This window comes from Aplysia californica, unplaced genomic scaffold (genome assembly GCF_000002075.1).
Source record: "Aplysia californica isolate F4 #8 unplaced genomic scaffold, AplCal3.0 scaffold00304, whole genome shotgun sequence".
NCBI lineage: Eukaryota > Metazoa > Mollusca > Gastropoda > Aplysiida > Aplysiidae > Aplysia > Aplysia californica.
This window is the reverse complement of record NW_004797574.1, coordinates 685,688-700,574: the sequence shown is the minus strand read 5'-3', so window position 1 is coordinate 700,574 and position 14,887 is coordinate 685,688. Positions and strand designations below refer to the sequence as shown.

The following is a 14,887-nucleotide window of genomic DNA, read 5'->3' as shown; positions in this document are numbered from 1 at the left end:
GATAACCTTCTCACTCCCCTCAGGTTTTACAGAGAATAGAAATGAGACAGCCTCCCCAAAATAATTAATAGTGCCAATGGCAACATGGCAGATTTACAAATTGTGATGATAATCATATCAATTTCAATTACAATAGGTTTGGTCATTTGAGAAAACCAAATGAACATCTGTGCGGTGTAGTGGTTAGGTGCTTCATAATCACACACAGGCGATAAGATCTTGAGCCCTATGAGGGGAGAATTTTTATAGAGTACCCGTATCTTACTCCATCTTTCTACAGGGAAGTTGCATCTTTCTCATCCCAGGTTGGCCCTCAACAGGCAGGATCAAAGCCCACCTCCTAAATAATCTAAAATTGTGTTGACAGGGGCATAAAAAACACCAACATAAAATCATAAAAAGAACATTTTTTAGAAAACCAGGCGTTCCTCAACTGCACTGATAACAAAGCAAGCCTGCGAGTCAATTGATGATAACTTTATTGCACAGAACATGTTCTGACATTCCATCAGGTGACAGCCTCGGAGTGAAAAGTAACCAATGGGAAGCAAGTATTTTATTTGACTTCTGCTCACTCTACACTGGCATCTTGCACGTCTGTTCCAGGAGCTATCACAAGGAGACATCATGGCTGCAAACAAGGACAGTGAAAATTTCACCTGCTTCTCTCTCCCGTGCACACACATACACACATGCAAACGCACACATGTACACACATGATAACGCATACACACAGGGTGAGTGCCCTCATCCATAGTGTGTGTACTGTAAACTATACCTGGGTACAGGATGACGAGAGACGGGCGGGTGGTACTAGTATCTGTGAGTATATATGGGAGGGGGGGAGGGGGGTGCAGGGAAAACAGGCACTAAACTATGTTTGGGTTTTGGTTTTGTTTTGCTACAGTGATACCATACCATGGCATAGCGACGTATCTGACAAAATCAACATTTTTTGTTTTATTGGGTTTTTTTACACTGGTCTTGCTCATATAATCCTTCGTGTGTCAAAGGCAAGATGACATATCTACATCCAAAAACAGTAGCTTTCAAAGTGGTAAAGCTACATAAGTGACCAATTTCAATCCCATAGTCTATAGCAGCAGAGTAACGCATCTTCATTTCTAAACGCCAATGTTTAAGAGAATTCACTTCACAACTTTAACAGATGCTAAGAATTCAAAGTTATTTTTGCATTCATCTAAAAATCATGAAATGCGTTGTTAGAACTCTCTGCTTTTGAAGGGCAAAGCAGTCACACTCAGCCTATTTACTAAAATGTTCGTAGTGTGCGCACAAGAGCATAAGGTCCCGTTTTTGCACAATTTCATATAACGTTTCAGTACAGTAAACCCCTGCATTTTTCCAGACACCAAAATCCCTAAATTTCAAAGTCATCCTACCTTTGGTGCATGCAGCACACAATAAATTAATGATTTCCTCATCTAGGAAAAAAAAAAATTGAGAAAAAAAAAACCTGTGCCGAGCACTACTGGCCTGCGTGTAGTAAGAATAATTGGCTCAAAAAAACGCCACTAAAGCAATTCACAACCAGATGTCAGTTACTGGAGACAGCGGACATAATGTAACAACTGTCATTATTATGTAAGAGAAGTTCAGCTCCTGAGCCGTCAGCACACAGCCTCGCTATACTTATATTAAACGTGAACGCCAGTTCTATAAAGATTGACGGCAGAATGAGAACAGTGAAAGTCCGTCCAAAGACTGATTGTAGTTGTAGGAAAAACTCTGTGACACAAATTACAGAAAATTACAGAAAGGGTCCAAGGCGTGAGAACATAACGGTCGAGTCATCGTTCACAGAGAGCCAACCTGACAACAAGCCACACTTTGCAAACGAACAAGAAGTTAATTGAGAAAAAGAGAAACATTGAAAAGAAGTAGAAAAGGCAGACCACACCAGAACACCCTTCGACCACCCGTTCACCATGTCCTTGAGCTGCGAGGTACCTGAAAAGAGGAACTGATTGGCCTACAAGAACATAATATATTATGTACACATCTGCGACTACAAACTAATCATCTTGACCCCCTTTTTTTCGATTTAGAATTTCCATCATAACATCGCAGCTGTCATCTTTTGCTATTTGGAGAAAAAAAATTTGTTGGAAAATAGCGCTTACCCGATGACTGAAGCAAAAGTGAAAATGTCTCAATAATTAGATTTTCAGTTCACGAAGCAAAGTCATGCTGTGTTGAGGGTAAGAAACACTAGTATAACAGGCATTTTTACCATACTAATAATTTAGAAACCTGAAAAAAAAAAATTGATTTGGGCGACTGGTTGTGACCATGATGATAAACAAACAACAATTAATCATATCTGTGTCCATATCAGACAAAACCAACAGGGGATCCAGTCCTTATATCTCCCTGCATCCATCCAGCCACTACAAGTACAAGCCCCCGACACAACAGTGTTTCTTTGTAACAAAACTCCACCTGCACCACCAGCATTTCATTAGGAAATAATTATCAAACACGGAGGGAAAAAATTGATATGGAAAAATATTTGTGGCACAAACGACTAGCCCTGTACATGATTGTGTCTCCTGTTCAAGATGCAAAAGAGTATTAGTATTTAAAAAATCTTCTTTAAGAAGCCTACCTATTTTGTTTGATTCAACAAAACCTTGAACAATTTCATACGAGATTTTTTTTTAAACCCCAAGAAAATTTTTGACAATGAGACTTCCAGCAACTCAATGTAATTTTGAACACAAACACACACAAAAGAGAGAGAGAAAGAGAGAGAGAGACTGAGAGAGAAAGAGACAGAGAGAGAGAGGGAGAGACAGAGAGAGAGACAGAGAGGGAGAAAGAAGGGGGAGAGGGAGAGAGAAAGAAAGAGTGAGGGCCAACATACATCGACTCTCAAGGCAATTTGAGACAAAAAGATCCAGCAGCATAGCAAAGAGTCCCCCATAATGTCCAACACGAGTCTACACACACACACACAGATTCACATTCACTACTGCACACAAACAAAGATTCTAACAAAATCCCCCCTGACAACTTGCCGTCAATCCTGTCTTTAATCATGCAGCAACTTGGTCCTTTCTTTCTCCAACTGGCAGACGATGGCATGACAACCTGGCACCTTAGACAACTTGCCAGGTTTCTATTCACACTAGTATGCCAGTCGCACAATAAATTTCAAACACACACATGTTAACATTTTAGGACAAAACAACTCGATCAACGGAATGGAAAAAAGCTGGATCACATTATATTTCTGCTCACATAAGAAGAACTCCTCAAAGCTTTTCAAAGACAAATGAATCATTAAATATTACAAAAATTGTACAACAGCATCAGCCAAGCAGCCGCCCACATACCACACGCTCACACCGTGTCCGTCCATTCATAGTCCACACCAGCTCGCTGCCACAAACACTTGGACACGACACACAAGTCTCAAGCTCGCAAAACAAAACTTATTTTTAAAGACCTTTTTTTTTTCTTCTTTCTCCTCCCTCCCAAATACCACAGAAAACTCTGTGAGCCACACATTATAATCCTCAACATTTGAGTAGTCTGTTAATAACATGACATAAATAATGACATGTTTACAAGATGGCAGACCCGAACACACAGGACTCTCATATTTTCTGAAAAGATCCGCCCTCGATCTTCACTGCAGCACGCAGCAGTGCGTACGGAATTATTGAGTACATGCTATAGTATACAGTCCACAAAACTAGAGTAACATATCAAGGAAGTAGCAATCAAAAACCCCTAATCAAATTATGTTTCTGTGACATACATTCCATAAAATGCACCTGAAGGTATGTACATGGATAAATCAGGAGGCCCCATCAGTGCAGACGCTATGCCAGCATCTCTAGAGCACAAGTTGACAGAACACAAGTTTGTTGGACGTGGTTTAGGCAACGCCCTCCGTATACATCCACATTTTTGCATTTTGTTCGCCGACCATTTCAAGAGCAAATCACCCACCCACACACACATACAACAAAATCACAACAGTTGTCTACCTTCGACTTCAACTTCTTCACTGCTGAACTGTTTCTCTTTATATGAAGTAGGACCATGATAACATGTCTGTTCAAAAGAACTAAAAGCAATGTAATAAATGTTTCCACTTTACCCGGACACTGAAGCACTGCGCAAGCCACAAAATGATTACATTTTCTCCTACCACATCCCATAAATACCTTTATTTTTTTTTTTAATAAAAAATTTTCAATCAAATAAAATTCAATCAGATTTTTTTTAAAAGCTTTGAATCCGTTTTGATAAAGATGTGTACGGATAAACACGCACACAGCAGTGAAGAGGTCAAAAGAAGCAAAACTAATCTCTACCTACAACAAAACGCTAGTCAGAACACAAGGCAAGAACAACATTCCTTCTCCACAGACGCTCCCCACTGTCCGATCCACCACGCAGCATTTTAAGCAGTTTTCAAACGTTTCGGTCACACTCACACACATCATGATCAGACTTATATACAGACAGCGGTGTCCACCTACCAATGACTACTGTTGTCCGACCGTCGTTCTAGACCTGCCTGAACAAATCTCCCACTCGACACCCGAGACACCACAAATAGTTCATCTTTCGCACTCCATCCTCAATTTGATCACAGACTTCTTCGTTAGCCACAAAGTTGCATGGATATTTGACATTTTCTAGACGTGCACCCTTGAAGATGTCTTATGTCAATCTCGTTAGGAAAACACGCCTTCATTTTGGCTAATAAAAGCTGAACTCTCAAGAGTAGCAAAATCGTAGAGCTAAGCCAAGTAGTAGCACCCAAACAAAGTCATGAAAATTGGTGTGTGAATCGTGAACTTCTTCTCTCTTCCCACATGCCCATGGCTTTCCCATCCACTAGATTTGAACTCATATCATTCAACTGATTTGATTAAAGAGATGGTATTTGAATTCTTATACAAGCTACTAGTTAAAAAAAATAAATAAGCCAACAACCCCTCCATAAAAAAACCCTCTCACATGCTGAAGCCATGTGGATACACAAGGCATACAATAGTTTCCAATTTGTGAGTGCACAAATAAACCCAATATCTAGAAAAGCATTTGAGTATCTCTATCCCCTCGACGGGACCTGCTCCCATTCAAAAATCAATCTACACAAAAATCACTCTTGAGCATTCATTCAAACAACTCGACATTGGTATCATTTCTCCTCTTCGTCATTTTCATCCTCCTTTTCGTCCTCCTCGGCCTCTTCGTTCTGTTGTCGTTCCTGCTGTTGCTGCTGCTGCTGCTGCGCTGCTCGGGCACTGCTCCCGTCGGACAGTAAGGAAGGGTTGTGATGTGACAACGCCGCCTGGTAGTTCTTCCTCACTTTGTCCGCTCTCCGGAAGATGGTGATCTCCTGGGAACAAGTTTTGAGTTTGAGTGAAGAGATGAACACTGGCACAATAACAGTCAGCTTAAGTTTTAGTAAGAGTTCTACAGCACTTGCAACACAAAGAGGTCATAAAAAAGCTGAAGATTAGAGGTGCTATTAGACTGTTTTAGTTTTAGTAAGAGTTTTACGGCACTTGCAACACAATAAGGTCATATAAGTGCCGAAGAACCGCCCACGCTACTAGACTGTAACATACAAAGTAAAAAAGAAAGAGATATAAGGATTATAGGTGTTTGAGAGGAGAAACAAGAGCGAACCACACCACAGAAACCGCCAACAATCCACTAATAATAGTCATTTATGATTTATTGCATGGGGGGGGAGTAAAAGGGACATAACAAAACAGAAAAAAGAAAGACCTATCAGTGGCTACCTCCAATCACCTGCTTGGAAACAAAACACAGCGGTTATAGAGCGCCCATTTAGTATCGGCTGGCGCGAGGCAAGCAAGCCCGCACTTCCCCAGGTCACGGGGTCATTTACCTGCGCCGCCGGGGATTTCCCTAATCAGCCGAACACCGGCAGCGCTCTTGTATTTTTTGCAAAGTTTACCAGCACAGTGAGCCAAAGCTAATGTAAGATGAATATTTTAATAAAGACCACGTAAATATTCAACATATTAAGGAAGAAAATGAAGAAATCGGAAGAACATGGTACATTACACTTAAAAGCTGTGAAGTTCTCAAAAAGTGGACTTAATTTGATAAATGTGTCATGGGTAATCAATTATAAACATCGATTTAAATATGATTGCCCCCAACGAATTCAATCAAATTTGGACACAGGACTGAGAACATGATGAAATTTGTACTGACAAAGGGGCATATGCACGAAGTTTCTGGATCCGTAATTATTCAGGTTTGAAGCTGATTTTTGCAATACTCTTGCTTTGCGACCTTGTTTTTATAGCGATATCCACGATACATGTAACTACAGGACAGATCTTTCTTGCCGATACACTTATGAAAACACAACCTAAACACAAAATACAAAAAGAACACAATATTGCTGGACTGGAGGAATTATCTCATTTTTCCGCTGTAAGCTTTCGCCTTTTGATGGGTGGTGCACATGACAGAGTAGCTTAGGGCGGGTTTGGACGTGTTGTGACTGCATGATTGTTTTGACGTGTTTTTCTTTGTCTTTTAGGCCACGGTTGCATGAATGAGCTCACCCCCTTGCTCACAATGGAAGGCCATTCCAAACCCACATTTTTGTATCCAAGGAACGCAGTGTTTCTCAAGGATGCGTTGTTTGGGGATGACCTTTTCTTTTGATCTATTTTGATTGAGTAGCACGTGTTTTACGGCACTATCGACTCAAGACCTTTTATTTGCCAAATATGTTTCTGTATAAAGACATATATCGTGTGATGCATGACTGAATATGTGGTATTCTCTCTAAAGTGATTGGCTTTCCATGTGCAATTACTGTGTGGATATCTTTGAAGGTGTCTTTTACGTGAACAAATTTCTCTCTCAGAAAAATTAATGCGGTGTCTATTATGCTTTGATTTCGTGTACATGCAACCGTTCCTTTTGCTAAAAATTATGCTAGCTGTCTGTACACGGCTGTGATGTATTTATGGCAGTGGTTTCCTATAAATGAACGGCTGTGGTAGGCCTGTGGTGTGATGTTGTTTTGTTTGAGGATGTTATCAAATTCAGAGCAGGCAGGACTTGACCTTGGAATAAGCTCCTCAAACTCTAACTCTGACAGCTGATCATGTACACTAGAACCCTTCCTCTCAAATCTCTCTGCTTGTCGTGGATTATCCGACAAAATCTGACAGCCCTGTAACAATTGAATGTCCTCCTCGTTTTTTTCCAGCCCTCTTTCATTTTTTGCCGTAGATATGCACATTTTGTCCAATACAGGCGTGCAATTCTCCATAGATTGATGGACCAGCTGTACATCTATATCATGTGCGGCCTCCTCAAGAAGGCGATGATGTTTGAGCACAATGCCCACCATATGATCACGTTGAGTGTGGCACTCCATGACAAAAATATTGTTAAAAATTACAACGAAAATCAGATGTAGTAGAGGCAAGAAAACTAAAAACAGCAAGGATGAATGTTCAGAGTGGTGGGTTGGTATTTTTTTTTAAATCACAGAAAATCATTGAATAACGTCGTGCATTTGAAACTTGCACATGTAAATGAAAATTGTCACCACAGTTGATACATGAATTTCAGTTTAAATCGTTGGGGGCCGGATTGAAATATTTAAATCCAAACTGAAAAAGTTCTAAACATTGAAGATGCCAGTTTGAAAATCACAGACTTACTTAAATCCCTTGTAAAACTGATATACTCGGACTTACAAGAAAACAAGTTATACCGGCTTACAGGTCAAACATAGCACGTTACAATGAAATCTCAATCGGCCTTGTAGCATTTATAGTTTCAGAGTTAGGAGGCTTTCAATTCGCACTAAAACGCCATATTCACTACTGCCCCGGCACAGGAGAAGTGGTGCTGCGGTCACCCCAATTAACCCCTCTGACAAGTGATTTATGACTACGCGCTGGGCTGTCGGGCGGGGCGGGCAGGGTGGTGAGGATGGTCGGGGAGGAACCGGGGAAGGAAAACTAAGTGAGCGGTCTGGACGGTACTTTATCCGCTGTGAAAACCACAATGGGTTGACCAATTTATCCATACAACATATTTTACAGGGAACAAAGACCATTCCCTATCTTAAAATTACCAATCATTTGACATAGTTTAGTTTTTTTAAATTTTTAGTAAGAGTTTTAAGGCACTTACAACACAATAAGGTCATATAAGTGCCAAAGAATAGATTATGTGTTACAAGAGAGTAACATACCATACACAAAAAAGGAGGGGAGATAAGGACGATAGGTGTTTGATAGGAAAGACGAAGCAAACCACACCGGAGCACCCGCCAACCACCCACACTTGACATAGACAATGGGGGCATCACCCATCCCGACAAAATCTAACATTTGACATACTAGGCCATCAACTTTTATCTGACATTAGTTGTCGGCACATCAACTTGCATCCTCACATCTATACCACTCCAGATATTTAATAGAGACCACAATGCCATACATGGGTCACTACCTGTCGTTTGATATAATGCATTACCTTTTGTTTTGTTCATTTTGCTAATCTAGCACGCACATAACGAACAGGCACACAGCAAAAGGATTGTCAGGTCCAAAGCATTTTCTTAAACATGTATCTCACAAATGCTCCACAAGGAAAAGAACCTTGCAGTAGCATTCTGTTTTCATGAAAGAGCTCCTAAATCAAGATGATTCAAGTTATATAGCATTTGAACATGTATATAAAGAAAAATTTTGTACATGATGAAAAGATTTCTGCGTCCCTCCAATTTCACTATGTGCATATTAGACTGTATTGCCTTTTGTTTTAACCAGTATTACCTGTTGTTTAAAGTATCTCCTCTCCTCCTCGTCCACCAGCACCAAGTTGAGGTAATATCTCACAGAGAATTTTTTGTTGATGTCTCTCATGGTGGGGGTCAGCTCGTAGCCGCTCAGGAACAGACGGATGGGAATGGACTCGCCTGAACGGGAAACAAGACAACAACATCGTTGTCAGGTTGCAGTTAACCGGACAAGTAAGCATGACAATGGCTATATTTTGTCAGGCAATGTATTGAAATAAGCATAAATAATTGTCATAAGACGATTGCCTAAATAATTTTTTGTTTTGAAAAAAAAATGTTTTAATGTTGCTTCCCGGTACCTGAATCCTCATTTTTACTTGAGCAGAAAATTTTTTTTTCAAAAATTGAATTTTCTGCGCACAAGACTATACCCTGCCATGTAGAGGATACAACACTAGTAAACCAGCATTTCTACCAGACTATTAACTAGAAACCTGACAATGAACAAGAGAATGACATAAACACTGACGGTGCCAGCAGAAAGCAAAGGGGCAAAGAACAACTGCAGAATTATTTCCGACTCGCAAATTATGAAAACCTTTCCCCACAATAATAGGCACTACCCCACTGCATTACACAGACAGACCTCTTGTAACACAAAGCTGTATTATTTGCTTCAAATCAAAATTAAATCTTTTGTTTTGTTTTGTCTAAAGAGAAGCACATTGACCTTTTTAACGGCCAGTAGGAGCAGAAAAAAGCAAAATGGATAGGAACAACAGAGTGAAAGAAAAGAAGCAGGACCTACCAATGGTGCCCTCCAACCACCCGTAAATCTTTTGGAAACTACAAAGAATTCGTTATTTGAGAACCCTGAACCCTTTCGGCATGAAATAAAGAGATGTACACACCACAAAATATATTGATGGTATTATGCTGTGTCCACGTAAGTGGAAGAAATAGGTCAACTTTCTTTTTTTTTTTATTCTAAAACCACTGCTGAGATCAATCGGCACGTCCTCAAAGAAAGTCTGGAATCAGCGTGTTCTATAAATGGTATAAAAGCACTGTGGGTTAACGAGTGCCTACTCTCATCATTGTAATCAGAAAGGGTTTGTCTTTTTTGTCTGTTGGGAAATTGTCAAGAAACCAGTAACATGGTCAGAACATAACAAAAAACACATACCTCTGACAGGAGCTCCGTCCATTATCTCGTATTTGGCTATTGTCTCATTCTCGTTAAATGTGTTTGGACCTGAAACCAAACAAGACAGTTTTAACAACCAGATGGTTTCATTTCCATAGGAACTGACAAGGCATTTCAATGTTTTAAAAGAAGAAATGACAACTAAAAATGACAATTAAGACTCTTATTGAAAAGATATAGTTTCCACAAAATATGTTTAATGCAAGCAAAATAACCACAGGTATTCCAATCATATACTGTAACACCAATATCTGAAAATTTGACGTATGTGAACAGTACCTCTTAGACGAATATGTTTCCGTAAGTTGATAAGCCATACTGACATATCATTCAAGAAAATATGCAAGTTGAACTGGTCCACTGGACAACAGAAATAAATCTCTTTCCTTAATAGTATTTTAACTTTTATCAAGAGTAGTGTCCCTTTCTTACGACTGACTGTGTCGTTTTGACACAATTTAGTCGTGAAACCTTTCTTGATAGTATAATGAATCTTTTTTTTTTAAATCAAGTGATGATAATGTGTTCTTCAGATTCCGTGTCTCTCCCTTACAAGACATGAAAAATATCCCACTTCTGATCCAATTCACCATTTTATTCGTGTCAATAATGAGCAAGAAAAATGCAGACAACTGCAATAAGAGAACTAGAACTTAAAAATCAAGGAAATAGCAGGAAAAAGTGAGAGAGTGGTTCTAGCAAAGTTATCGAAACATAAATATAAGATATTATAAAAGACATGGAAGAGAGTTTAACAAAAGCAGCGAATCAAACTTTTTATTGAATCAAGTTTAGAAAATGCTCCAAAGTCACTTCAAATGAACCTTAACACTGTGAGCTGACCAAAAAAAAATGGTTACTTTCGGGGGAAAAAAAGTCAACTCAGAAAAAAAAAGTTTACCTGAAAGTACGGAATCTACCTGACCTTCAAAGAAAAGAACCAAAAAAGATGTACCACAAGGAGAATTGCTCAGGGAGAATGGAAAAGATTTTCCAAGAAAACTCACTGTAAATCTTATAAACAATGGGGGGGAGGGGGGAGAGACTCACAAATGCTCCACAAGGAAGAGAACCTTGCAGTAGCATTCTGTTTTCATGAAAGAGCTCCTAAATCAAGATGATTCAAGTTATATAACGTAGTATTCTTCCGTATAGATGTTTTTCCTGTCTGCTAAATGACATGTTCTCTCCATCACATTGTCTTTCAAGTCATATAACTTGTTCTCAAGCAAATATATAAATACCAAACCCATGTTCTAGCTTGATATTAGAAAACAAACATGTTACTTTTACTGGTGGCACATAACAGAACTTCAAAATTTGGAAGTTAGACTGATCTCTTTTGAAAAGTATGTGCCTTCATGATAAAGTAAAAACGATGGACAACAGTCTTATTATTTTTCCATGCATAGTCCGAAATCTCAGTGAAATCACAATAACCAAAACGTAAGTGTCATGATTAGATGAAACATAAAAACTAACACTTAATTGGAAATCAGATTCTCAAAATTCTTGCTTTTTGCTCAGAATGGAAAGGATATCTTTCAGTCAGTAGTAGTTATGGTTTAGGTCAAGATGAAGTTTAACAAAATAAACGATCATTAAGAACCATAACTTTGAAAACTCATCTCTTAAATACTCTGTGCTGTTGTCTGTACATTTTCATAAGATTTGAAATAAAAGTAAAATTTCAAAATTCCCGTTCTGGTTTCTTCACTTTAAAAATAAAGTTCCAAACATATATCAAAGGAATATATCCATTCTGCTACCGAATAATTAACAGAAAAAAGAGTAAAGTAAGAATAGCCAAACAAATTGTAGCAGAAATTGTTACCTCAAGTAAAACAAAACATTTTAAATATGATGTTATATTATAGATATCAGACGATAAAGTAAAAGAATATGCCCAGTTGAGGAAGAAAACCAGAGTCATCCACTCTGCAGTGTCGATATTGGCGTTAAACTTTTACAAAATGACAATGAATAACTACAGTCAAAGGAAATATAAAAGACCTTAGCAGCCTTCCCCCAGTACAGAAGACGGGTTGGAAAGAAATAAAGAGTTTGAACAAAGAAAAGCACATCAACGCAATAACTATCATTTAGTGCTGGGAACAAGCAAGATAGATAGAAACAGCAGTGGGGTTCACAAAGAAGTGGGACCTACCAGTAGCACCCTCCGACCATCCACAGAGAAGCAATGAGACACTACAGCCTAATACAACATTACAGGGCCTGACAGGTAGGAAAGAGGAGCCAGGGAACGTGAATTAACCATGTCCGCATGACACGAATTTTGCCCCTGGCCTTGGCCCAGCAGTTCACAAAAGCTTCTTACAATCTAACCAGCACAAGATGGATAATCTCAAGCAGGAACTATACCACAAGGCAAGCTTAACTCCCACCAAGGGCACCTTACGGTTGACACACTTAACCACAGCAAGGAACTTCACTGCTCTACTAAAACGGATAATTTCGACAGACCTAAATAATTTCTAAAACTGTTTTACCCCCCCCCCCTCCCAAAAAAAAAACCACCAAAAAAAACAATGATCAGTTAAATTTAAAAGACAGAAACTTCAACCCCCTATTGTTTGTAACAGTCCCACTGACCCAGTTAAGAATATTCAAGTTCAGAGGCAAGCTCCTTGCTCCCATAAGTCAAGGCCAACCCGTGCTGAGAGTTGAGGGGTACACCACTACTGATATTCGACAGTTTCACTCAATCAAAATTAGTCTTCCCCATCTCGAAATCACACCTATTTAAGTGAAAAACTTAGTCAACAAACCCAGATTTATGCTTCTTTGTCGTAGAAAGGACGTTAAATTAGTGCATGTATTTCAATATCAAAAATAGCTGACAAAACACCCTCATGCGGGAGAAGTACAGTTTGTGAGTAGAAGAGGAGCAAAGGGATTAAATATCTCACACTCGACTAAAATCATAGATCGGATAAGATGATATTCATCTAGAAAATGCAGAGATCTCATTTTACTTGCTCATTTTATAAGAAAAATTACAACTTCAATACTCTACATAGTTCGAATCACCTGAGAAAAACTCGGATAAATATTCCACAGAACATACACACACACAAAAATTAAAAAGGAAACAAAAATAACAGCAAAACCAAAAGAAAGAAACAGAAAAGCACAAAGTCAAAAAAACACAGCGCAACAGAAATTGGGGGAAACTAACGAAGGTTGTTCAAATCAACACAGAGAAATGCTCTTCTGATTACGAGCAGATGTTATTGTGTGTACAGATCACATGCTCAGTCTTCAGTTACTATGATGTGCACAGCAAAGGCAAGTTCTTCGTAGCCACTAGTATTTGCAAAAGGTTGCAGAGCAGTTCCAGCAGACAAGAGAAATTAACTATAACGGAACAGTGAATACAAAAAATTGTTTACCGTAACGAGCCTTTCTACTATATCCTGGAAGACAATCGGTAGAAAGACTGCTACTTATTGGTTCGTTTGTTTGAGTAAGGAGAAACACATCAGAACAACAATTGTCATAAGTACGGGGGGAAAGTAAGACCGACAGAGAGAAACTACAGAGGAGGAGTAGAGGAGCAAAAAAGAAAAAGGAGAAGAAAATAAAAAGATCCTACCAGCAGCACATTCCAACCACCTGCAAAGACCGCTATATTTCAGGAAGACATTTCCACAAAGCTGAACTTTAATAACTACCTCTTCACACTTGTCACTGCTACTAGAGTCCTTATCTTCATATTCATTTCCCGGCCAGGTTGAGTCTTCAACCCACAGTGCAACAGACTTACCCATGACATTATGTCATTTTGCTCTAACCATAAAGTGGAAGAAATAAGCCAATAGTTCTTTTGTTCTAAAGCTATTATCAATCAGCTGATCCTCAAGAGGAGTCAGCATGCACTATAAATAGCATAAAAGAACTGTTGTCCTCTATCATCCTTTCAATCCCAACAGTTAGTGTTATTTTCTTTTTGGCGAGTTGAACGATTTTCAAGAGATCAGTTACCTGGTTAGAGCATAACAACATTGATACAAATCCACGTCATCAACAAGAAAGTAGTGTCCCTTATCTTTCATATGCCACAACAAAAGATACTCTTACTATTTATATATGTTTAACTGAAAACTAAAAATTGACTCCCTTATGGTGAACTCGATATCCATGCTCAGTTTCTGTCACTTTTCTAACTTCTTCCGACAAGAGCTAATAAACGACGGAAAATAAAAATAATACACTTCTCCAGCATCAATTACACCCAGATAAGAAACAAAAGTTAAATCTCATCAAAAGTACTTTCCAGGTCGTCAGAAGGGCACAGACGTTGAATTATCAGCAGTAATTCCATTCTAAAATTTCAGGAGACTTGAGATCCTCCAGAGTTAGTAAAAAAAAATTTTTAAACAACAAAAAGTTTACGGGCAAAATGCACAAATACAGTCGAAATTGTGCCAGATGGCCACCCATTGTTAAGGAGAAAAGTAGCCATCTTAGACAGGTGAACGTCTTATAATATAGAAAAAAAAATGAAAAGGGTGTAAAGTGGGAAGTGATGTTTGTACAGGAGATTGCAGTTTTGGACTGGTGGCCGTTAGAGCAGGTTCGACTGTAGCAGAAGACACACACAGCCAATATCAAAGACACACAGAGCACCAGAAAAAGGCAAACAAAGCAAAAATGAGAAAACATCCACAGACTATACAGGCAAGGGAGGAAAAAATCAAAACGAGAAGATAAAAAAATGTTTTTAAAAAAGTTCCATTGAAGGAACCACTACCTGCATCAGTGTACGGGGTGGAGTGTTAGCAACATGGGAGGGTTAGGGGAGGGGAGGGGGAGAGAAGAAAGGGAGTGGGAGGGGAGTGATGAAGGGAGGGGGC

General features: G+C 39.0%; 1 protein-coding gene across 2 annotated transcripts in view; it reads right to left on the bottom strand.

Annotated features, from left to right (window-relative positions):
* Positions 1 to 462: 462 nt before the first annotated feature.
* The window catches only part of LOC101859025 (vacuolar protein sorting-associated protein 26B-like), a 25,218-nt gene continuing 10,793 nt past the window's right edge, over positions 463 to 14,887 (bottom strand). For both annotated transcript variants that reach the window (XM_013084603.2, XM_005101927.3), the window contains exons 7-9: positions 9,990 to 10,058; positions 8,838 to 8,980; positions 463 to 5,386 (exon numbers count right to left, since the gene is read on the bottom strand). In XM_013084603.2, coding sequence (XP_012940057.1) covers positions 5,186 to 5,386; positions 8,838 to 8,980; positions 9,990 to 10,058 — 413 coding nt within the window. In that variant the 3' untranslated portion in view covers positions 463 to 5,185. The remainder of the gene's footprint in view (positions 5,387 to 8,837; positions 8,981 to 9,989; positions 10,059 to 14,887) is intronic.